Source organism: Catharus ustulatus, chromosome 29 (assembly GCF_009819885.2).
Source record: "Catharus ustulatus isolate bCatUst1 chromosome 29, bCatUst1.pri.v2, whole genome shotgun sequence".
Classification (NCBI taxonomy): Eukaryota; Metazoa; Chordata; class Aves; order Passeriformes; family Turdidae; genus Catharus; species Catharus ustulatus.
Genome location: NC_046249.1, coordinates 5,301,697 through 5,324,500, shown reverse-complemented (window position 1 = coordinate 5,324,500; position 22,804 = coordinate 5,301,697). Strand labels below are relative to the sequence as shown.

General features: G+C 58.0%; 1 protein-coding gene across 1 annotated transcript; it reads right to left on the bottom strand.

Annotated features, from left to right (window-relative positions):
- Positions 1-393: 393 nt before the first annotated feature.
- On the bottom strand, positions 394-21,782 carry ATP8B3 (ATPase phospholipid transporting 8B3). Its single transcript, XM_033081941.1, has 29 exons — positions 21,729-21,782; positions 17,820-17,894; positions 17,222-17,313; positions 16,551-16,664; positions 15,527-15,625; positions 15,045-15,106; positions 14,425-14,497; positions 14,264-14,334; positions 13,739-13,821; positions 12,444-12,602; positions 11,231-11,319; positions 10,497-10,690; positions 9,658-9,866; positions 8,753-8,787; positions 8,226-8,382; positions 7,368-7,556; positions 6,854-6,966; positions 6,307-6,471; positions 5,917-6,028; positions 5,587-5,662; positions 5,044-5,182; positions 4,381-4,648; positions 3,700-3,923; positions 3,034-3,117; positions 2,510-2,752; positions 2,166-2,304; positions 1,804-1,934; positions 818-1,030; positions 394-420 (listed from the first exon to the last, which is right to left on the bottom strand). Exons 2-29 carry the CDS (start codon positions 17,872-17,874, stop codon positions 394-396), a joined length of 3,615 nt encoding a protein of 1,204 aa, XP_032937832.1. The 5' UTR covers positions 17,875-17,894; positions 21,729-21,782.
- Positions 21,783-22,804: the final 1,022 nt, after the last annotated feature.

The window sequence follows — 22,804 nt, the reverse complement described above, 5'->3', positions numbered from 1 at the left end:
AAGGTCTCACCCAAACCACACCGGGACTCTGTGACCCGTTCTGTGACAGAAAAGCCACAGGACTGACACCAGCCCTTGGTGGAGAGCACAAAACAAGATTGCTCGTTCAGCCGCTGCAGCTCAGTGCCCTGAGGGGCCGCACCCCCAGCCAGCCCTGCTGCTGCTCCCCATCGGGGCATTTAATTAATTCAGAGCTGGGTTAATGAGCCCGGGCCAGCAGCGCTGCTGTTGTGGGTCCAGCCTGGGGTGGGATGAGCCTCACACACGAGGGCTCGGCAGAGGGAAGGGGCTGGGCTGCCAGCCAGGGGCTCCCGGGGTGACCCCGGTCAGTGGCTTTCACAGCTCTGCAAAGCCACGGGCACCCAGCGTGGGGGTCAGCGAGCCCTGCAGGGCTCAGCACCCGCAGCAGGAGCGCCCAGGCTGCAAAACCACCGAACAGGATTAAAGGAGGCCCCTGAAAGGAGGGGAGCAGCCGGTGCGCCCGGCCCTGTCCCAGCAGGGTGGAGGCTGATGGCCGGGACAGCTACACCGAGGGGCACGGCAGGGGGGACACAGCCGGGGTCCCCTTGGGGCACAGGGGTGACACAGCCGGGGTCCCTGTGGGGCACAGAGGGGACACAGCCGGGGTCCCCTTGGGGCACAGGGGTGACACAGCCGGGGTCCCTGTGGGGCACAGAGGGGACACAGCCGCGGTCCGCTTGGGGCACAGAGGGGACACAGCCGCGGTCCCCGCAGGGCACAGAGGGGACACAGCCGGGGTCCCTGCGGGGCACAAGGGTGACACTGCCGGGGTCCCCGTGGGACACAGGGAGGACACAGCCGGGGTCCCCGTGGGGCACAGGGGTGACACAGCCGGGGCGGTGCCGGGGGTGGCCCTGGCTCGCAGACTGTCCCCGCGGGTGATGAGCCCGGCGTAGCCCTCCTGGTGGGAGAAGGCGTAGCTGGAGCGGCGGCAGAAGGAGCCGCGGGGGATGTGGGATCGCAGCTCCACCGAGGGCTCCGGGTCCCGCTTGGCCTTCAGGTGGATCTTCTGCAAGGACATGCGGAGATCAGGGCTGGGGACATCTGCCAGGAGAGCCCTCACCCCAAGGGGGGACAGGAAGGGAGCGGAGGGGCACGGTTTGGCTCCCAGCCCTACAATGCCCGGATTTTCCATGGACATGAGGAATGTGGGGATTCTCCTGGGAATCTGCGAGGCTCTGCAGCGCAGTGTCAGCCCCTGCTCCCGCACGGGCTGTGGACACCTGCCCTCAGCCCAAGGTGGGACACGGGGTAAGCACAGGGACACCCTCCACAGGGCAGGGTTTGGATCCCAGCTCCACCACAGCCTTTTTCCATGCTGGGATGAGGGATGTGGGGACTCTCCCAGGATGCTGCAAAGCTCACAAAGCTCTGGAGCACAGTCTCATCCCCTGCTTCCACCTGGGACTCTTCTGAAGGTATAACCCACAACCCTGGGGGGGTGAGCTCCACCAAGGCTGGGGTGGCACCAGGACCTGCACCAGACCCCAGACCCTCCTGGGGGCTCCTGGAGGACAATTCCTTACTGCAACCAAGAGCAGACCCTATCCAAGGGCTGGGTCAGGTCTTTTGGCCCAGGCCCCTCTGCTGGGCGATGGAACAATTTTGGGAGAGGCCCCTGGAGTCAGAGTTGGTACCAGTGTCATGAAGGACCACCATAAGTGGGACCACCAAGGAGAGGTGACAGCTCCCAGCACTAGAATCCAGACTTCCCTGGGGAACCCAATCCCAGACACCAACCCTGGTGGGCAGCAGAACCCTGGCAGTGCCCCCTGCCCTCACCTGCTGGGTGGTGGCTCTGCCCAGGGTGGCTCGGAAGGCGTGGGCAGTGAGCGAGGGGAGGGTGTTGACCACCAGGGACAGCAGGACCACGAGCAGGACATAGGGGTCAGTCAGGGCATTCCAGCTGGCATCTGTCAACATAGATGTGATGTTTGGGTAGGGAAGGAGGAGAGGGCAGAGGGGGGACAGGCACCCAGCCAGGAAGGTGCTGAGGGCTCTGAAGAGGAGATGGCACCTGGAGTTAAATGTCAAGAGAGCAGTTCAAGAAGTGACAATGAAGAGATGATCTTCAGGGTGGGAAACAGCTCCTAGCACCAAGGCCAGGGAAGGGAAGGGCCCTGGGGATCCCCAGGGCTCCTCACCTGGGAAGCGGAAGATGGCAGGGGCTATCCTGAAGGCATCAATGCTTTGGGTCAGGAAGGAGAAGAGGCAGAAGAGGAGAAGGCTGGCTGTGACCATCACGAAGGACAACACTGTCCAGTACTGAGTGTCCAGGACAATCTGTGGGGACAAGGGCAGAGTGAGCAGAGCACACAGTCTCATCATGGCTATGCTGTCCCTTTTCCATTCACCTGCTGTGTCCAAATTCCTCCCTCATCCCAGGGAGATCATCCCACAGACACAGAGCCACTGGGGATAGTGCCAGAGCCCAGGGACCCTGAAGATCTGCTGTGGGCAGGATGAGGAGGAGCAGATCAGTGCTCACCTCCATGAGGACCGACAGCAGGGCTGACAGGGCCACTGTGACAGAGAAGGACTCGTAGTCGCCCACGGCCTTGGTGCCAACATGGTCCTCAAAGGCCCAGAGTGTGATGTAGAAGCTGATGAGGGAGGTGCCCACCCCGTGCAGGAGGGTGACACCAAAGACACGGTAATTGAAGAGCTCGTCCTGCTGCCCGACCATGTAGAGCTCAGGGAACTCCAGGCTCTTCTTGGCACTCACGTCCTGCTGGGAGAGATCCCAGAGGGGATGCAGAGATTGGGGGAGCAGGATGGGGCTGCCCCACCCCACACACCCTCTGGGACCCACACCTGTGGGTCCCTCTGCCCGGTGGCTCTGGGATGACTAGGGGCAGGCACCCCAGGACTGAGGATGAGCCCCAAATGCCCCCTGAGTTGCCAGTGCTGTGTCCTGGCACAAAGGGCTGAGGAGATGGGTGCAGTGACTGCTGGGCTGATTCCCACCTGCCCAGGGTGGCACAGGGCTGGGTGAGCCGAGGGAAGCCGTACCTGCTCCAAAAGGCCCACGGACAGCACAGGGTAGGCAGTGTAGAAAATATTGTAGAGTGCAAGGAACCAGCCCTCATACAGAGGCTAGAAGGGAACACAGAGAAGCTGTGAGCTTGGAGGTGCTTTGGAAAGACTCACAAAGGATGTCCAGGACACTCAGATCCAAATACACAAATCCCCTTGGACTTGGCCCATCCCCTGCATCAGCCTGACATTGTCTGTAGGGTCATGCTGCAGACAGAGAGGGGCTGAAGCTCCATATGTTGGAAATCAAGTCACACTTGATGATGGCCCCTGGGATCAAAGCTTCCATTTTGGAGGAAAGCAGCTTAATGCACATGGGATCCTGCATCTGTCCAACTGAACTGTAGCTCACAAGGAGATCCCAAGTTTCCCCAGGGTGCTTTCCCAATCCAGCCAGGTAAAATAAACTGGTGCAGGTAACCAGTGCAGATCACCAGTTGTGTCTCAGGCAGCCACAAGAAATTGGATGTGGCAAGAGAGAGAAGGGGACCAAAGTGGTGATGGGGACCAAAGTGGTGATGTGGAGACATGTGTCCTCCAGGCAGTGCCAGGCACGATCCCTGCAGGGGATCCTGAGCAGGGGGAGTCGTAACTCTGGTGTAGAGACCTCCACAGGATGGATGTGACTCCTGCATCCCTCACCTGGGCCGTGAATCCGCTGTGGAAAGCGAACCACACCTGGGTCAGGAGGCCAGCAAAGGTCTTGTAGAAGAAGCAGCGGAGGAACTTGCAGATGCGCAGGTAATTCCAGCGGCCGTGGACGAGCAGCAGGCGCTGCAGGAAGGAGAACTGGGCCAGGGCGTAGTCACTGCACTGCACGGCCTGCAGCCCCTCCAGCCCGCTGATGCCCACCCCAATATCTGCAGCTGCGGGTGGTAAATGCACATGAGGAGGTTTGGGGGCAGCTGGGGGCTTGATTTCCCCGTGGGCTGTCCCCAGGAATGTGAATCCAGGAATGACAAAGGGGACAAGCCACTTCTATCCCACGTCCTGAATATTCCAGGTGTGGTGTGCCAAGAGCACAGCCCTGTGCCCTGGGAGGGGCAGGGATGGCTCTGCCAGCTGCCCACGTTGGCTTTGAAGGTTCTTCAAGGCTCATCCCAGATACCAAAAGCACGTGGGTCACTCTGCACTTATCTCAGGCTGGTCCCTGTCCTACGCCTCTCGGTCCCCTCCCAGCACAGCAGCGTGGGGAACAGCTTTGGGGCTTTCCCTCCCAGTTCCTCATCCCAAAGAGGAGGGTGAGGAGATGACAAATGGGGCACCACCATCACCAGTGGGACACAGCAGCAGAACCCCAAGCTCCCCCTGCCCAAGCCTCACTTTTGATCATGTTGACATCGTTGGCCCCGTCCCCAATGGCCAAGGTGACAGCCTTCTTGTGCTTCTTCACCAGCTGCACCATCAGGGCTTTCTGCTTGGGGGTCACCCTGCAGCAGATCACAGCCTGGCAGCTGCTGGCCAGGTCCACAAAGGCCTTCTCCACCAGCCCTGCCTGGTCCTGCGAGGTCTCGGTCCCATCACAGCACAGCCACCGCCACGGCCACCCCTTCTTCTCCTTCCGCACCTCTCCTGTCTGGAGCATTTTGTCCTTGGGGGAGAGCACACATGGCAGGGACCACAGAGCCCTCAGAGCCCTCAGCTCCTCAGCAATGCCCCAAAAGAGTGACTCTGGTTTTCTCCAAGTTCATCACAGAGCTGGTGCTGTGACCAGGAGCCCAGTATGTCCCAGTATGACCACAAGAGCTTGTGATCACCACCCAGAACACTGGGCAACTTTGCTCAAAGCCCCCCAACACCAAATGCTGGGTGCAAGGTTGTTCTCTCCACCCTTCACCCTTCAGCCCCAAACAGGCTTTTCCCACCTTTTGGGAAGGAGAAGCACCACATCCTACACATTCTGGTGCCACCCAGGACTCTGATACCACCAGGGCAGGAACCACCAGCAGGCAGGGAGCAGAAAACAGCACCCAGGTGCCACCTTACCAAGAAGTCCCCGCTGATGATGATGGCTCTCTTGTGGCACGGAGCCTCTGGGCACTGCTGGGAGAGGCGGCGGCTGCACGGGGCGTCCCCACTGCCACTGAGGTTGTTGTTGCTCTCCCAGTAAGCCTGGAGGATCTCGCTGTGGGAGGAAGGGACATGAGCTGGGGACACTGGGAATGCTGGTGAGACCTACAGTGGGCATTGGTCATCTCAAAGCTGGGGAGATGGGACTGTGGTGGGAACAGGAGGAACAAAGAGGAGGTTCACTGATATCACAAACCAGCCTGGTTTAGAGGCTGGAGAGAAGCTAAAACCCTTTTTGGTCAAAGCTGCCAAGGAAGAGCATGGGGTGGGACAGGAAACAGGTGGGGAAGCCTGGAAAATCATCAGAGTAAAACCATGGACATCCAAGCTGGCACAGGCAAAGAGAAGCATCTCTGGCTGAACTCTGGTGAGCTCTGCCCACCTTGCCCTGGTTCTGTGCCCTAGAGCATCCTCAGCAGGGACAGCACTGTCCTGAGCCAGGAGGTGACAGTTCCTCACCTGACCTCCTTCTCCTCCAGGATCTCCATGTCGTCCGTCAGCAGCCTGCAGGCGTAGCCGATGTTCATCGCCGTCTCTGCAACACCCCCCTGTCAATGGTGCTGCCCCCCAGCCCAGGGCAGCCCCCAGCCCTTGGCTCCAAGAGCCCTTGGTGGGCAGCAGCTTCCCTCCCCTGCCTCAGTTTCCCCAGGCAGGTGGGATGTGCTGCTATTGGGGGGTCAAGGGAGCAGCAGGACCAGTTCCTGCCCACTCCCAGTGGCCCTTCTCTCTGGTCCTGGTTAGGGGAGAAGCTGAAATGTGTTGGGGGAGTCTGGAGGTGCCTCCACTGACCTTGTTTGTCTCCTGTCAGCACCCACACTTTGATGTTGCCCAGTTTTAGCAGCTGGATGGTCTCAGGGACTCCATCTTGCAGCTTGTCCTCGATGGCCGTGGCCCCGAGCAGCTGGAGGGGGTGACAGTGTCATGGCACGGGGCAGGGCAGGGGTGGCAATCACCCCTGGATCCAACCAGCAGCCCTTGCTGGGGGTAGACACAACCTGACAGCTACAGCTTGACAAGCCAGTGTCCACTGGCATTTCCCTTGGGGAAAACTCCACCTGTCCTCCCACCAGGGAATGGGTGTTGGGCTGGACGCTTCACCTTCTCATCCTGGAGAGCCAAACCCCACCAGCCTGCTCTCTGGGGCACAGACAGCTCCTCCTGAGCCCAGCCCCATCCCACCTGCAGGTTCTGCTCCATCTCCTCGTAGAGCCTGTCCAGCTCCTGGGCACGGTCCTGCAGCAGCACCGCAGCCTCGCGGTGCCTCTGGCTCCAGGCGTGGAACTCGGCCTCGCTCACCTCCCTGCTGGCCACGCACAGCGTCCTCAGCGTCTCCTCTGCAAAGCGCTGCAGGGAGGAGACATCAGGACTCTCCTCCCTCCCCAGGATCACTCTCACAGGACCAGGGCATCACCCAGGCCAGCCATGGCAGAGCCAGAGCCACTCCAGGACCTGAGCACCTCTCTCCGGGCTCTGAATCCCTTCCCCCACCCTACAGCATCTCCACGAGCATCCCAGGACACAGCTGCTCCATGCACAATGCCAAAGGTGGATTCCATGCCCTCCTACCCCCTGTCCCACATGCAGCTGAGGCTCCTAGAGCAGAAGGCAGAACCAAAACCCCTAAGGCAGAGGGAGGAAGAGCAGCAGGGCACTCACTGCAGCACACCCAGCCCAAAGCCAGCAGGAGGAGAGCAGTGCAGCCACCCCGGGCTGCTGTGGGACTCACATCCAGCGCCCTCTCGGTCAGGCTCTCGTTGTGCCCTCGCCTCTGCAGCCTCTCCAGGATGACGGAGTCAGCACCCTTGGTGTAGAGCCGGATGGTGCCCTGGGGGTCTCGCACTGCCAGGGAGGGAAGGACACCTCAGGTCCCCTCAGAGATGGCTCCCACTCATCACTGTCCCTGCACAGTGGCCACACTGGCCTGGGCTGGCCCCCAGAAGGCACCACAGGGCTCGCTGGTGCTTTTCCATCTGTGGCCAAGGGAAGCACAGGAATATCCCCAGATCTGCACCACCTCGGGGTCTGTCAGCTCCTCACACAACTCCTCTGAGCCCTGGATTCACTTCCTCTCTCTTGGCTGCTCAAACCCTTCTTGGCTGCCTTGACCAAGTGAGCAAACCCACAGAGATGACCAGGATGACCCTTAGGAGCCACCTGGAGCCATCCCAGTGCCATCCCTTGTAGGACTGAGCACGGAAGGGACCCTGGAGGGGCCCTCTGGCACAGCCCACCCCTCTCACCCAGCACAGACATCCTCTTGCGGTCACTGTTGAAGTCCAGCATGGCCAGCACCTCGTAGGTCCTGGTCCTGCCCAGCTCCCTGATGGTGATGGTGTCCTGTGTCCGGGCCAGGAACACGTAGCCCAAGTTCTTGGCTGCCAACACCAGCGCTTCCTCATCTGGGGAGGCTGCCTGGTAAACCAGCTGGTCTGCAGGAGAGGAGCAGGGATTACACACAGAGCCTCCCAGCCAAACCACACTGGGACAGCTGCAATGCCCTGCTCTTGCCCAGCAGTAGCTGTGACACCCTGGAGCCTGAGCTACCAGGCTGGGGAAACTCAGTCTCGTCTGGAGAGGGACTTGGAGCAAGGGCCTGGGGTGCCAGGACACAGGGAATGGCTTCCATTGCCAGAGGGCAGGGCTGGATGGGATACTGGGAAGGAATTGTTCCCTGGGAGGGTGGGCAGGCCCTGGCACAGGGTGCCCAGAGCAGCTGTGGCTGCCCCTGGATCCCTGGCAGTGTCCAAGGCCAGGCTGGATGGGATTTGGAGCACCCTGGGATAGTCAGACACCTTAACCCAAAGGTGTCTCTGCCATGGCAAGGATGGAACTGGATGAGTTTTGAGATCCCTCCCAACCCAAACCATTCTGGGATTCCATGATCCCTTTGCTCATTGTCCCAGATGGAATTATCCCCCCTTGTGCTTCTATTCCCACCCATGAGCTTTAAAACAGCCCCAAACACAAGTCCATGACACAGGGACAGAGGCAGGAGCCACCCCATGGCTCTCACACCCAGTTCTCCCCACAGCTGAGCTTTGCTGGGCGCTGCCAAACCCCACCACGGTCCCACAGCCCCGAGGGGCAGCTGAACCCACCGCCCCTGTCCTCCACCATGACGGTGTGGCAGAGGGCCAGCAGCCTCAGGAACTCCCTCAGCACCGGGTCATTGTCCCTCTGGGCAGCTTCCAGCAGTGTCACATCACAGACATCCAACTTCTGCTCCCCGGGGTGCTCCCGGCTCAGCCCCAAGCCCTGCAAGAGGCACAGGCAGGATGCAGGAGCCTGGTGGCACTGAGCACAGGGCTCTGTGTCCCCAGGAGCACCAGGGAGGTGACACAGTGCCACTCTGCTGGCACAGACTCAGGCCAGCTCTGCATTGCCCGCGCTAAGGGGGTGAGTGTAGAATAGCTGGCAGTGGAAAAAAACCTAAAAATCAGAACTGCATCATTTTATAACCCCAGGTGCCCTGCCCTGAGCAGCTGCTGAGGAGGGGCAAACTCGCCAGGGCCCTCTGAGAGCCTGGAGCCCTGAGCTCCTCAGCACCACTGATGTCACCAGTGTCACCAGTGTCACCAGTGATGGCCCATGGCAGGTGCGAAGGGGGACTTGGGGACTTACGCACCGGTGGCTCTTTGTTCTCATGGCCTGTGCCTGGACCTGCCAAAATAAAAATAATCCAGTTAACAGAGGGCTGGCAGGGTGCTTGGAGCAGCTTCTCTGGAGGGACTCCTGCAGCTCAAAAACCAGCAAAAAGGCACCAGCTCAGCATGTGCTCCTTGGCAGACTCCACTGGGATATCCAGACCTCACTTATTTGGCTTTTTGTTCAGATTTTCACCATGATTTTAATGTTAAAAATTCAGGTCTACATTCAGCTGCATTTCCTGGGAGATTCTGCATTTGGCCGAAGACTGCTGGGATTAGGGCAATGCTGCTCCACAGAGCTGGAATGTTCTACACCAGGCAGGGGAAATTTGGCTTATTCCTGCCTAAAAGTTTTGCTAGGGTTTTTTGGCCCTACTGTTGGCTTTTATCACTGTCCATTTGTCTCAAGCACATGATACTTATCTCAGGAAAACATGGCTTCATGTTAAAGCTTGGGCCTGCCCTGCTCGTTAAATTTCACTAATTAAGCATCAGGATGGCTCCCAAAGTGAGCCAAGAGCTGGAGAAAGTACAGCAACAAGAAGAGGAAAGACTTAGGAATTCTCAAGGTTTTAGGGGGAAAGCCAAGCAGAATCATTAAAAATAATAAATTTTTAAATGTAGAAGAAAAAAAAAAGAAAAAAATTGTTTAAAACCAAAAAACCCCAAAGAGATAAATTAAACAAATAAAAATAAATAAATAAATAAATATAAAGAGTATAAAGAGCGGCTACATATGTCTTCAAAGTGCCCAGATTTGACAGAACTCCACTGTTGTCTTTTTGGACATAAACCTCTGGTGTTTGTGGATTAATTTTCCTGACAGAAAGAACCAGCTCCAGGTTCACCTGAGCCCCTACAAACCCATCCCAGCCCGGGTTACCATAGATGGTCCCGTTGATGCAGCATTTCTTGAAGCTCATGATGTTCTGTGTCAGGGTGCCCGTCTTGTCTGAGAAGATGAACTCGATCTGCCCCAGCTGGTCGGTGAGGCTGGTGCTCCTGGCCTCAGCTGGAATGTCCTTGGCACCATAATACATCTCCAGATCCCAGTTAATAAAACAACTGTTCACCAGGTAGATAAATTCAAGCCTAGGGAGTGCAGGAGGAGAAAACAAAGAGAAGGAGATGGTTCCTCACAGCCCAGGGGCACTGGGGACACACAGGGAGGAAGGGCAGGGGGAGGTCCCCACCTTAGGGGTTTTTCATTGCTCATGGCCAAATTTCCATAAATCTGGGTCCCCTGTGAAATTCTGGCCCTTGATGAGCAAATTCACAGATCTGGATGTCCAGTGAAGGGTCCAAAAGTTTGAAAACAGCTTTTTCCAACATAAATTGTGATTGTTGCCTGCACAGAGCAGCTGTGCCCTTGTCCTCCCCCACCCTGCTTCTGTCCATGGGAAGTCCAGGAATATCTCAGATCGTGCTCCCAAGGAGCTGCACCTTCCTCAGAGCCATCCTCAGCCTCAAGATTCCCAACACCAGCCCAGGGCTTGGATCCCTGCTCTGCTTTTCCTCTGGGAAGATGTCAAAGCACATCCTGGGTGTTTGTAGGATACACACCCCACTGCCCTCCTCTTCTCCCAGCCAAGGGAGCACCTGGGAATGACCTTGACCATCAGTGTGGCCTCATTTAGGGGCCCTGACCCAAGTTCCAGCTGAGGGGTGAGGGCAGGGGGTGGGTGCTGAGCCCTGATCCCTGCCAAGCTCTGTGGCACTCACGTTATGTACATGGACATGGGGATGATGATGCTCAGGAGGATGGTGAAACCCCAGAAGTTGAGGAAGGCCTGCTGGGCAGGGCTCGTGTGCTCGTAGAGGGCAGCCAGGTAGCTGTGCTTCTCCTGGAACGTCCTGGCCCAGAACCCAGAGGCCACAGCGAGGCCCAGGCACGTCCCCAACAGCAGCAGGAAGATCTGGGGTGGGAAGCCAGCATGAGCATGCCAAGATGAGAAAGTCCCAGGATCACAGAGCCCACCAGACTCTCCTCTAGAAGGCTCCAGGGAGAGCTGGAGAGGGACTGGGGACAAGGGATGGAGGGACAGGACACAGGGAATGGCTCCCACTGCCAGAGGGCAGGGCTGGATGGGATACTGGGCAGGAATTGTTCCCTGGGAGGGTGGGCAGGCCCTGGCACAGGGTGCCCAGAGCAGCTGTGGCTGTCCCTGGATCCCTGGAAATGTCCAAGGCCAGGTTGGACAGGGCTTGGAGCAGCCTGGGACAGTGGAAGGTGTCCCTGCCATGGCAGGGGTGGAATGGGATGATCTCCACGGTCCCTTTCAGCCCAAACCATTCTGGGATTCTCTGATTCTCTGAACATGTTAAACCCAAGACATTTTGGACCAAATACTGCAAGATGAAGAAAAACAGCACCACCCAAGCACCACCCAGGCCTCTCACGAGGAGCCCTGTGAGCCAGCCCAGGAGCAGGGCAGAGGTGTTTGCACCACACCCACCACAACCACCAGTCGGTCCATCAGATGGTCCAGCTTGGTTTTCTTCTGCTTGATCTTTCCAGAGTTCCTCATAATTTTAGAATCCAACCCTGGGCAGGAAACATTTCCCAAGTAAAAATGCAAGTTTCCAGAAGGTTCTCCTGCAGGTCAGTGAGGCTGCTTCCCTCTATAGCGACACCTCCCCTCCCCTGAAGAGCCCAGAGACCCTCCCTCCACCAGTGCCCATTGAGCTGCACTCTCTAATTGTGGTGCTCATGGCAGCTCTCAGCCCTCTCACAGCTCCCCAGCCCTGATCTGATCTGCTCTGGCTGGGTTGGATCTGGGATGAGGAGAGGTCCCAACACCACCAAGACACACCACAGCAGTTCCTCCACCTTGTGCCAGCTGGGAATGCTGGTGAGACCTACAGTGGGCATTGGTCATCTCAAAGCCAGGGAGATGAGACTGTGGTGGGAACAGGAGGAACAAAGAGGAGATTTGTGGATGATACAATTCCTCCAAAGCCATCTTCCCCTGGCACTTGCTATAATAGGTAAGGCATCCTGTATACCAAGGTTGAGCCAAATTCCTTAAGAATTTGGTCACTCTCCTAACACTTTGGAAGATAATTGGTTAGAAATTAGTTTGTGTAATTGGTCAGTTTACATTTAGAACTTCTCACTCAGATTGGATGCTGTTCTTTGTATAAACTTTTATTGGTTGTAGTTTGAATCCTCCTTAAACCTCTAAGTATAGCTGTCTGCCCTTTGTTCTGAGAGATCCCTGCTTGACCACCCTTGGCATGAGATAAAGATTCTTGTGGAACTCGTCAAGTAAGGCCTTCGGTTTTTCTCTGTTGGCTAAATGTGAGCTTTTCTGACATACTGCTACACGTTAGCACTCTGTGGTCCTGGCAAATACCACCAGGGACCAAAAAAGAAAAGCCACAGAGGTTCACTGATGCCACAGTGGTTCACTGGTACCACAGATCAGCCTGGTTCAGAGGCTGGAGAGAAGCTGAAACCCTTTCTGGTCAAAGCCTGCCAAGGAAGAGCGTGGGGTGGGACAAGAAACAGGTGGGAAGGCCTGGAAAAGCATCAGAATAAGACCATGGACATCCAGGCTGGCACAGGGAAGGAGAAGCATCTCTGGCTGAGCTGAGCCCTGCCCACCCCACCCATAAAACCCCCGTGGTGCCGGGGATTGGTGCCCCGGGCCGGGCAGGGACACTCGCCTGCGTAGAGCACCAGGCCGTAGCACAGGGCGGTGTTGCGCACGCGGCAGCCCCGCAGCAGGATGCGCTCGCTGTCCAGGCCGTGGCTGCGGCCCTGCCAGCGCAGGGTGCCCGTGAAGCTGTGCAGGCGGCTGTTGGGCTCCTCGCATGTCACTTGCCCTGCCACAGGGAATGTCAGGGGTCAGGGAGAGCCTTCCTGCCCTCTCAGGGAACGTCAGGGGGCAAGGAGAGCCTTCCTCCCTTCTCAGGGAATGTCAGGGCCAGGAGAGCCTTCCTCCCCTCTCAGGGAATGTCAGGGGGCAAGGAGAGCCTTCCTCCCTTCTCAGGGAATGTCAGGGGCAGGAGAGCCTTCCTCCCCTCTCAGGGAATGTCAGGGGGCAAGGAGAGCCTTCCTCCCTTCTCAGGGAATGTCAGGGCCAGGAGAGCCTTCCTCCCCTCTCAGGGAATGTCAGGGGGCAAGGAGAGCCTTCCTCCCTTCTCAGGGAATGTCAGGGCCAGGAGAGCCTTCCTCCCCTCTCAGGAACATCAGGGTCAAGGAGAGCCTTCCTCCCCTCTCAGGGAATGTCAGGGGGCAGGGAGAGCCTTCCTTCAGGACTTGGAACCCTGCTCTGCTTTTCCTCTGGGAAGATGTCAAAGCACATCCTGGGTGTTTTGTAGGATACACACCCCACTACCCTTCTCTCAGCCAAGGGAGCACCTGGGAATGACCTTGACCATCAGTGTGGCCTCATGTAGGGGCCCTGACCCAAGTTCCAGGTGAGGGGCAAGGGCAGGGGGTGGGTGCTGAGCTCTGATCCCTGCCAAGCTCTCAGGGAATGTCAGGGCCAGGGAGAGCCTTCCTCCCTTCTCAGCCCCACGTGTCCCCCCAAATAGGGGTGCTCGGAGAGAGCCAGGGTTTGTCAGGGGGTCTCTAGGTGGGATTTGGGTGGTTCAGGTTAAGGGTAATGGGTGCTGGGACCTCGCTGGGCTGTGAATTGGAGAAGGTACAAACACAACCCCTCCATCCCCAAGGCCTCTGAGAGGGGAGTTCTGCACCCTGTGGAGGAGCAGCGAGGGCTGAGCTCAGGTCTGGGAACAAAGGTTGGTTCCAGTGGGAAAATCAAGACCCAGGGCAAGAGGAAGGTGCACAAGTCTGATGGATCCATCACAGAAGTGATGGGAAGTGCCTCCCCATGAGGCCTTTGGCTGCCAGCCTCTTGTAGGGCTGATGGGGACAGGGGAGCAGAGAATTCCCAAGGCTGAATCCATCCCATCCCAGGGGGATTGGCCACATCCTCCCCACCCAGCAGACTCACCATCAAAGGCAGCCATGCTCTCCTCGCTCCCCAGCTCCTGGTGGGTGACCAGAAGGGCCTGTCTGAACTTCAGGTTTGTTTCCCTGTGAGCAGGAGCCAGGGAAAGGAGAATAAAAAACAACCCTGTGGGGTGACAGAGCTGTTCATCCTCCTGTTGGGCCCATAGGACAGAGACAGCCATTAATTATCAGGTAATTACACAAGTGGTGGCAGTGAAATACCAGAGAGGGACCTGTCATGCCACTCGTGCAGGGACCCTGCCATTAAATCAGCCTGCACAGGGAGCGGGGAGGACAGGCCGGGAAGGAGCTGGGAGATGGAGACACTGGACACAGTGTTCTGTGGAACCCTCAGCAGAGCTCTTGGACTCCTCTATTTTCAAAATTTGGGGCTCAAATTCACATTTCTGGGTTGTCTGCAGGTTTGGGCTTTGGAGGATTTCCCACATCTTGTGGTTTCTGCTGAACCCTCCCAGCACTGGGGAGTCCCCAAGAGCAGGGTCCCTGTCCCTGTCCCTGTCCTCACCCATCAATGTCAGCGGTCTCCACATAGCACAGGCTGCTGGGCTCAGAGCTGCACAGCAGGAGCAGGTCAGCCTTGAGGAGCAAAAAACAGGGAGAGAGCAGCAGGATGAGCCCCTGGTCAGGGATTTCCCCCAGGGCACAGCCGGCTCTGGCAGCCCTCACCGGGACGACGCTGTCCTTGCGCAGCCGGACGATGTCCCCCACGCAGATGTCGCGCCACTTCTGCCAGCGGAAGCTGTGGGAGGATTCAGGGGACAACTTTTTGTCCCTGCAGAGCAGTGGGGCTGGGGGCTGGGGGTGTTTCAGCCCGTGCCTGTCCCACATTCCTGCAGGATTTGGGTCTCCAGATTCCTGTGCCACCTCCAGAGGGCTGAGCACAGAGGGTGGCACAGGACCCATGTGTCACATCCATGTCCCTGTACCTACAGGGGACAGGAACTTTCAGCACCCTGAGCACAGGTGGGAAAAGCTCATTTTGCTCTGGAGCAGTGCTGAGCAGGGACACAGCTCTGTGGGTTGGATGTGATAACCTGGAGGAAATCTGTGGCCAAGGAAAGCCTCCCCCAGCACAACACAGCAAACTGGGGCTTTTTTAAACCTGCTGTCCTGATGAATCCTACAGGAGGATCTGTGGCACATTTTGGGAGCTTGCAGAGCCTGGGACAGTCCCACCAAACCCCTTCTCAGCTGCTCAAGGGTTCTCAGCACTGCAGCTGCTCCTTGTTCCTCACAGGTGTGGAAAACACAGGCACAGCCCCCCAGAGCCCCCCAGAGCCCCTCACCTGCTCCCAGCCAGGATTTCACAGGGCCTGCTGTTGATGCTCCTGTCGCTCCGGTGCCGGCCCTGCACACAGGAGACACAGAGGGGCCAAGGGAAGGCATGGGCCATGCCAGGCTGTCCTGTCCCACTAAAACAACCCCCCTGATGCCACCAGCTCCCTCCCCAGCCCCAGACCTGCGTGCTGAGCCATAGGAAGATGATGAATAAAGAGGCTGAATTCCCCCCAGGTATTTCTGGGGGCCAACCTGGCACTACAGCCCGTGGTCAAGGTGTTAAAGATGGCAGAAATGGGGGGTTGGGCACCAAGGAAAGTAGCCAGGGTGAAACATCTTTCCCGAGGGAAAATAAAACCAAATGTGGATGTGGTAGAGTAGATAACAGCTCAGGACTGATGGATGGCAGCAACCCCTGAGCTCCTCAGCTCAGCTCCCAGCAAAGGGGCCCCTCCCTGGCGATGTCCCCAGGGCCACCCCCCCCACTCACGATGTCATCGATGAGGTCTCGCAGCCCCCGGATGAGGAGAAGGCAGCTCAGGGGGAACAGCAGAGTGTACCAGGGCAGCGTGGAGATCTCAGGGAAAGTCTGGACAAGGAGAATTTTACACCACTGACACAACTCCTGTCCCACCTTGGGACACTTGGAGTGATTGAGTGACTCCCTCATACCCAAGCCAGTGCCTGAGGGTGGCAGGAACCTATCTCAAAATCACCAAATCAATATCTTTGTTGCAGAAACCTCTTTTGATGGATTTTCATCTGTTTTCATCTCTTTTTGAGGTGGGAAATGCTCCTAGGTCTCTTAATTTGGAGGGATCAATTTCTGTTTTGGTGTGATCAGTGTGAGCTTTGTCTACATGCAAACCAAACCCATTTTATAGAACCATGGAGAGGTTTGGGTTGGGAGGGACCTCAAAGCACATCCAGTGCCACCCCTGCCATGGCAGGGACACCTTCACTGTCCCAGGCTGCTCCAAGCCCTGCCCAGCCTGGCCTTGGACACTGCCAGGGATCCAGGGGCAGCCACAGCTGCTCTGGGCACCCTGTGCCAGGGCCTGCCCACCCTCCCAGGGAACAATTCCTGCCCAATATCCCATCCAGCCCTGCCCTCTGGCAGTGGAAGCCATTCCCTGTGTCCTGTCCCTCCATCCCTTGTCCCCAGTCCCTCTCCAGCTCTCCTGGAGCCTCCTCAGGCCCTGCAAGGGGCTCTCAGCTCTCCCTGGAGCCTTCTCTTCTCCAGGTGAGCACCCCCAGCTCTCCCAGGCTGTCCCCAGAGCAGAGGGGCTCCAGCCCTTGCAGCATCTCCGTGGCCTCCTCTGGCCTGGCTCCAGCAGCTCCACGTCCTCCTGAAGCTGGGAGGCTTTAATTTAACCCCCCAGAGCTCCCCACAGACACCAAACACCACAGAAAAGCCACATCCTGGGAAACCTTTTATCCCAGTTTCCCTGCTGTGAGCTCCAGAGCCCCCTCCTTGGGCACAGCCTGGCACACACTCGCTGTGCCCACCCCACCTGCAGGAGGATGACAAAGACGAAGTAGACGTTGGCCATGCGGTGGAACTGCTCGTAGAGGTTCAGGGGCAGGAAGGTGAGCACGTTGTACTTGGCTGTCCTGATGGCATTGCCCTGCAGGGGAGAGGGGATTCACAGCCAATGCCAAAATATTCTGGTGTTCTTAGGGTTTCTCATAGCACAAGAGATGCCTTAACAAAATTATCAAAGCCATAAGGGAGAATAGGGATTTATCAGATCCAAGGGCTGTGTAAAATTGAGAAAAAAATCATTTGCTTGTGGGTTTGTTCCCTATGTGGGCCATTCAATAAGAGTTGGACTCTTGGATTCTTGTGGGTCCCTTCCAACTCAGAATATTCTGTGATTCTGACTGCAATCTAAAGCCCAGCTCACTGACCTCGATGTTATATAGCTGAAAAAATTTAAAATCTGGTTTTGCTCACTCAACACTTTTTGAAAAGCCTTTCTCTTGATGAGACCACCAGACTAAAAAGTTTCCTTCACAGAGCACTGCTCCTTCTCTGACAGCTCAGGGGGCACCAGGCAGGGAGGGAGGAGCACTTTTCTTGTGTGTGTGACCCTCCACCCCTCTGGGGACCCCTCTGGAGCATCTCTGCCGTGTCCCCCCAAACAGCACAGGCTCAGGGAAGCCCAGGGCCCTCCTGGCTCACCGAGTATTTCCTCTTGCTCAGGCAGAAGGCAAATTTCTTCTTGAACTGCCTGTGGTAGCTGCGGTCGTTGGCCCTCACCTCCCAGGTGAAAGCTGCAAAAGCAAGAGGACATTGACCCATTCCCCTGGGAGCCAGCAGCCTGCACTGCAGGGCACAGCCATGGCCACTGCTGGGGTGGCTGTCCAAGGGCAGGGGGACCTTGGGAGCTGGGCCAGGGCTGGGTCTCAGGGTCAGTGACAGGGGACAGAGCCAGCAGGAGACCAGAACATTCCAGAGCTGCAGGGGTGCTGCCCACACCTCCCCCGGGCTCAGGGTCGCCCCTTGGGCTCAGGGCTTGGTTCACAGCGTGCTCAGGCCATGTGCAGGATGAGCCCCCAGTCTTTGCTGTTCTGGTCACAGTCATTCCTCTCCCAATTTCATTTTTGCCATCCCAGTGCAGACCCTGCCAAGCAGGAAAAATCCCAGCCCTGTTCCCACCAAGTCCATCCTCACCCCAGATCTTCTTCTTCCCCATTTCACAACCATGTCCCACATTCAACTTCCTCATGAAGTGTCTGAAAGCCGGGAAAATCCCCAACCCACACCCTGGCACACTGACCTGGCAGCCGCTGCTTGCCCCCTGGACAGCCTGTGGCTGGCTCCTGCTCAGCCATGCTGGCACCACTGCCAGGACCTGGGGACAAGGACAACCACAGATATTTGGAACACTGAGCAGGGACAGTGTGATCCCACTGGGATGCTCCAGCTTCCCAAGGTTCCAGGGCAGGACACCCTGTGGGAGGCAGCCTTTGCCCATCCCACCTGCCTGTGACAACTCAAAGACAGTTTTGCCCTCTGGGCAAGTTACAGGAAATCATTTGAAGTCATTGGTGAGGAGCTGGAGTTCTCCCTGTCCTGCCATCCCACCCAAGCTCCCACTGTGCTGGGAGATCTGCCAGCTCCATCAATGACAAGATTTCCCTCACGCTCGGTGGCTCCGTGACCTTCCTGCAGGGATGGTAAGGAAGATTAATTAATGTTTGTGAAGCGCTTTGTGATCCTCACATGAAAAGAGCCAGTGAGGGATAAAGCATTAATTACCTTATTATTAAATAATCCCACCAGAAGTCAGTCCCTGCCGTTATTTCTTATCTCTCTCCTTTGATCACTTTTTCCACTCTTTTACCCAAAGTATCAACTTCTCTCTTGCTCCTGTGGATATTGGTTTGTCCCAACACACTCACAGATACCACTGGATGAGCATCCATCCTCATTCCAGGTCAAAGAAACCCAAACACCCACAGCACCTTGATCCCTACAGCCAACAGCTTGCCCAGAAAAAGCTTTGATCCACAAAATCCTCCTTTACCACCCAGGACTTAGTGCTGTCACTGTCCTTGGATCTTAAATGATGTCCCTGAGCTCAGCACACACAATCCCAGAATGGTTTGGGTTGGGAGAGACCTTAAAGCCCATCCAGTGCCATCTCATGCCATGGCAGGGACACCTTCCACTGTCCCAGGCTGCTCCAAGCCCCATCCAGCCTGGCCTTGGACACTGCCAGGATCCAGGGGCAGCCACAGCTGCTCTGGGCAAATCTGAACCCCAAATGCTGCTTGCTTGGTTTTCTCAGCATGGCTGAGGAGAAAAGGAGGGTTTCAGGGAGCTGCTGGGGGTGGTGGGACACTCCTGCTACACCCCAAAGCTCCTACTCCCATTTGTCCCACAGATAAGGGGGAGCAGGAGGAGCAGGTGGATACCTGGAGGGATGAGATCTCTTCCACACAGAAAGCCCCTCAGTGCCCAGATTGGCTGTGACCACTTAGTTTAGGCAAAATAGGATTTGACACAATCAGAGAAATGCAAATCTCCCCGCTGTGACCCCAATAGTGTCCTTGTCCCAGGGGTGCTCCCAGCTGGGGACACCTTTCCCTGCAGACAGACAGGGCTGGATCTGATTGCAGAGGGACAAAGGAGGGGACAAAGGAGGGACACCAAACCCCTCCATCTCCTGCTCCTGGCAAGCACATTGCCCTGTCTCCTCCTAGCAGAGGGATTGGGATATGGGGGATCTCCTCAGAGACCATCAACAAAAAGGGATAGGGACCCAGTGGAGGCAGCTGCTCCATAGGGAAAATCAACCAGGAGAGAAGATGAACCTCAGGGTATCCAGGATGGAGAAAACTGAGTCACCTGCTCACAAACCCTGCTCCCTTCCCTGGAAGTGTTCCCAGGCCAGGTTGGATGGGGCTTGGAGCAGCCTGGGACAGTGGAAGGTGTCCCTGCCATGGCAGGGTTAGAATGGGATGAGCTCTAAGGTCCAACCCAACCATTCCAAGGTCCCAACCACGGGCAACCAGGGCAGGGCCAGGGGTGGCAGCCAGGATGAGCCCTGAGCCTCAACCAAGCTCCTGGTGAGGAGATCCAGATTCAGGCTGGGAAGTCGAGAGTCAGGACTGCCAAGGGGACAAAGGCCAAGGTGAGACACAATCCATCCATTGGGACACGACAGCTCCAAGGCCAGGGGTCCACAGCAAGGCCCAGGAATGTGGCCAAGCTGCAGCCAGACCCACCTTGGGGGCTTAGTTTAGAACTGAACCCTGGCTGAGCTTCCCAAGCCCAGGGCAATGGGTGGGGGGTCCCAGGGAGTGCTCAGGGCCAGTAATGACTGTGCTGTGCCCTCAGGGCTCTGATCAGAGGCTCAAAGCATCCTCTGCCCTCACTCCTGGCTCCAGGACACTCCTGGCTCCAGGACACTGATATTTAAGGTGAGGCTGACAGTGAGAAATGCCAAGGTGTTTTCCTGGGCTTGCTGCTTCCAGACCAGCGACGTCAGGGCTGGACCCTGCCCTGAGTCTCACCAAGACACACTGGAACTCCTGGGTTTATTTGTGGTTATCCTGGTCCCCTCATGCTCAGGATTAGGCCTGAAGCTGCTGATCCATCATGTCCCCACCATGTCACCATGTCACCATGACCCCTGACCAGGCTGCACTCAGCAGCTCCAAAGCATCCCAGTTCCCAAAGAGTGCCAAACAAAAGCACAGCTTGTTAAGCACCTGCAGCTGGCACAGGCAGGACACTCCACAGGGCTGAGTGCCCTGCAAAGGCGGCTGGGAATGCTGCCTCATGCCAGGGCCTGGAGCAGGGGGAAAAGGGCAAAAAAAGGTGGTTCAAAGCACTGGAAAAATATTTTCGAGGAGGTATCCAAGAAACCTCAGTTCCAAGAAAGCTGTTGACAAACCTCACTCATCACCTCAGTAATTAGAGATAAAAACTGCACTTTGGGGAGGCGGGAACAGGCTGAAGTTGGTGCCAGGGCTCCCTGCCAGCCCCAGCCACACGGGTGGACAGCCTGGACTGCCAAACCCTGCTCTGGCCCCAGCCCGGAGCTCCCTGGGGGGCCGGGAGGGCTAGCGAGGGCCAAAGGTACAGGAGATCTTTCAATCACTGCCCCACACCTCAGCGAGCCCACCCACGGGATGTCCCCCAAATCAACACCTGGAATGAACCAGCCGGGCCCCGCAGGGACTGACCCATCCCGGAGGTCTCCCGGCTCTAAAGCATCCCCGCGGTGCTGTCGGGGGCTAAGAAGCCCCAAAGCGAAATTTTCTCACCCCAAAAATGATGTTCTGGTCCATTGGAGGTTTGCATGGCTGAACAGAAGTCAGGTTTAAGGAGCACCGGGCACAGCGCCACGAGGGTTTGGCCCAGGGTGGTGAAACACGCGGAGATTTATGTCCCTGGCTGATCCGAGCTCTGCCACGGGAATTCTCTGGAGGTTTTGTTGTTTTGTTCCTGAAATCACCGGCTCAGCGCCGAGCTCCGCTCAGCGCAGGAATTGGTGAGAGCGCTGGGAGCGCCCGGCAGGTCGGGCACGGGCAGTGCCCACAGCTGGGGGTTCCTGCTCACCTCGGTGTCCTCCTGCTCCTTCCCACGCAGGAACCGGCGGGGACAGGACCAGCCTGACCCCTGTCCCCTTCCCGGGGCTGGCGCACGGTCCCGTAACCCCTCCCGTGGGTGCTGCTGTTGTTTCCCCGATCCCAGTGTCCCACTGGGACCTCAGCCAGAGCCGCTCCGGGGACGCCAACCCCGCTCCGGCATCGCCCCCGGGCCAGCCCGTGTTACCCATCGCGACAGGCGACAGTGATGGGCTGAGGGGTGGGCGGGTGTCACCTCCCGGCCCCGGCACGCCGGAAACGCCCCCGCTCTCCGGCCGGGTGGATCATTAAAGCCTCTCGAGGGTTATTTCCCCAGCTCCCAGGACGTGCCCGAGCCATGAGTTTCCCTCCGCTCGCCCTATTTTCCAGCTCCTTGGATGTGGTTTCAGGTGAAAAGGCGGCTCCGCCAGCCCCGGAGGCTGCTCCGTGCCGGCATCCCGGGCAGCTTCGGCCGAGGGGCGGCCGTGGCACCGCGCTGCTCCCGGGGAGAAATGCAGCTCCCGGAGCCCCACAGGACCTGCCAGCCGTGTCCCCCCGCTGTCCCAGCCGCGGTGTCACCGTGCCACGCTCCCCTGGGGTCCCCGTACCTGCACCGATGTCTGGCGGCAGCCCCGGGCAGTGCCGCGCTCCTGCCACCTCCGCGGGACTGCTGCCACCCGTCCTGCCCCACGCGGGACCGTGGGGACAGCCCATGCCACACCTCCGCAGGGACCCGCCCGCCTCCCCTCCTGCCCGGCACGGCCCGGCCAGGCTCCCCTCCCCTGCCCGGCTTTATTGTCTCGGTTCAAACCAACCCGAGCTGCTGCGGCAGGAGCCGTTCCCGTGGGATCCGTCCGGGCAGGACACGGTGACACTGTCAGGGTGTCCCTGCCACCACCCCAGTGGAGAGGCAGGTGGTCCCAGACTGGATCCCAGCGCAGGGTGGGCACGGGGCGGATTTGGGCAGTCCCGGGGCTGGACTGGGCTCACTGGGGATCACTGGGAATCCCCCCCAGAGCCCCCGGGGTGCGGCAGCTTTGGGGACAGCGAGAAGTGGAGGCCGAAGGCACAAACGAGCCCCGGACTGCGAGCCCAGCTGGGGACAGAGGCCACCTCGTTAGTGACGGCAGCTAATGAGGCCAGAGCCGGGTGTCCACCCCGCACTCATCCTGCACACCCGCAGTGGTCCCGCGATCGCCGTCATTACGATAATTACTGCCTGCAATTAACCGCAGAGAGCGGAGGCGATCACCCAGCGCCAGCCCCGCAGTCCATGAAGCATTTACTGCACAGCGGGAGTGGCTCCTGCGAGCTCCCTGAACCGTCCCTGCTATGTCCCGGTGTCCCCACACGTGTCCCCATACGTGTCCCCACACGTGTCCCCATGTCCCTATACACGTCCCCATGTCCACATGCGTCTCTGTGTTCTCCTAAGTGTACCCAGCTCCCCATACATGTCACTACATCCCCACGTCCCCATACATGCCCTCGTGTCCCTGTGTCCTCATGGACCTATGTCCACATGCATGTCCTCACATCCCCTTGTTCCCCTATTCCCACACATGTCCCTGTGTCCCCGTGTCCCTATACATGTCCTGATGTCCTCACATGTGTCCCCATGTCCCTGTGTCCCCGTGTCCCTATACATGTCCTGATGTCCCCACATGTGTCCCCATGTCCCCAT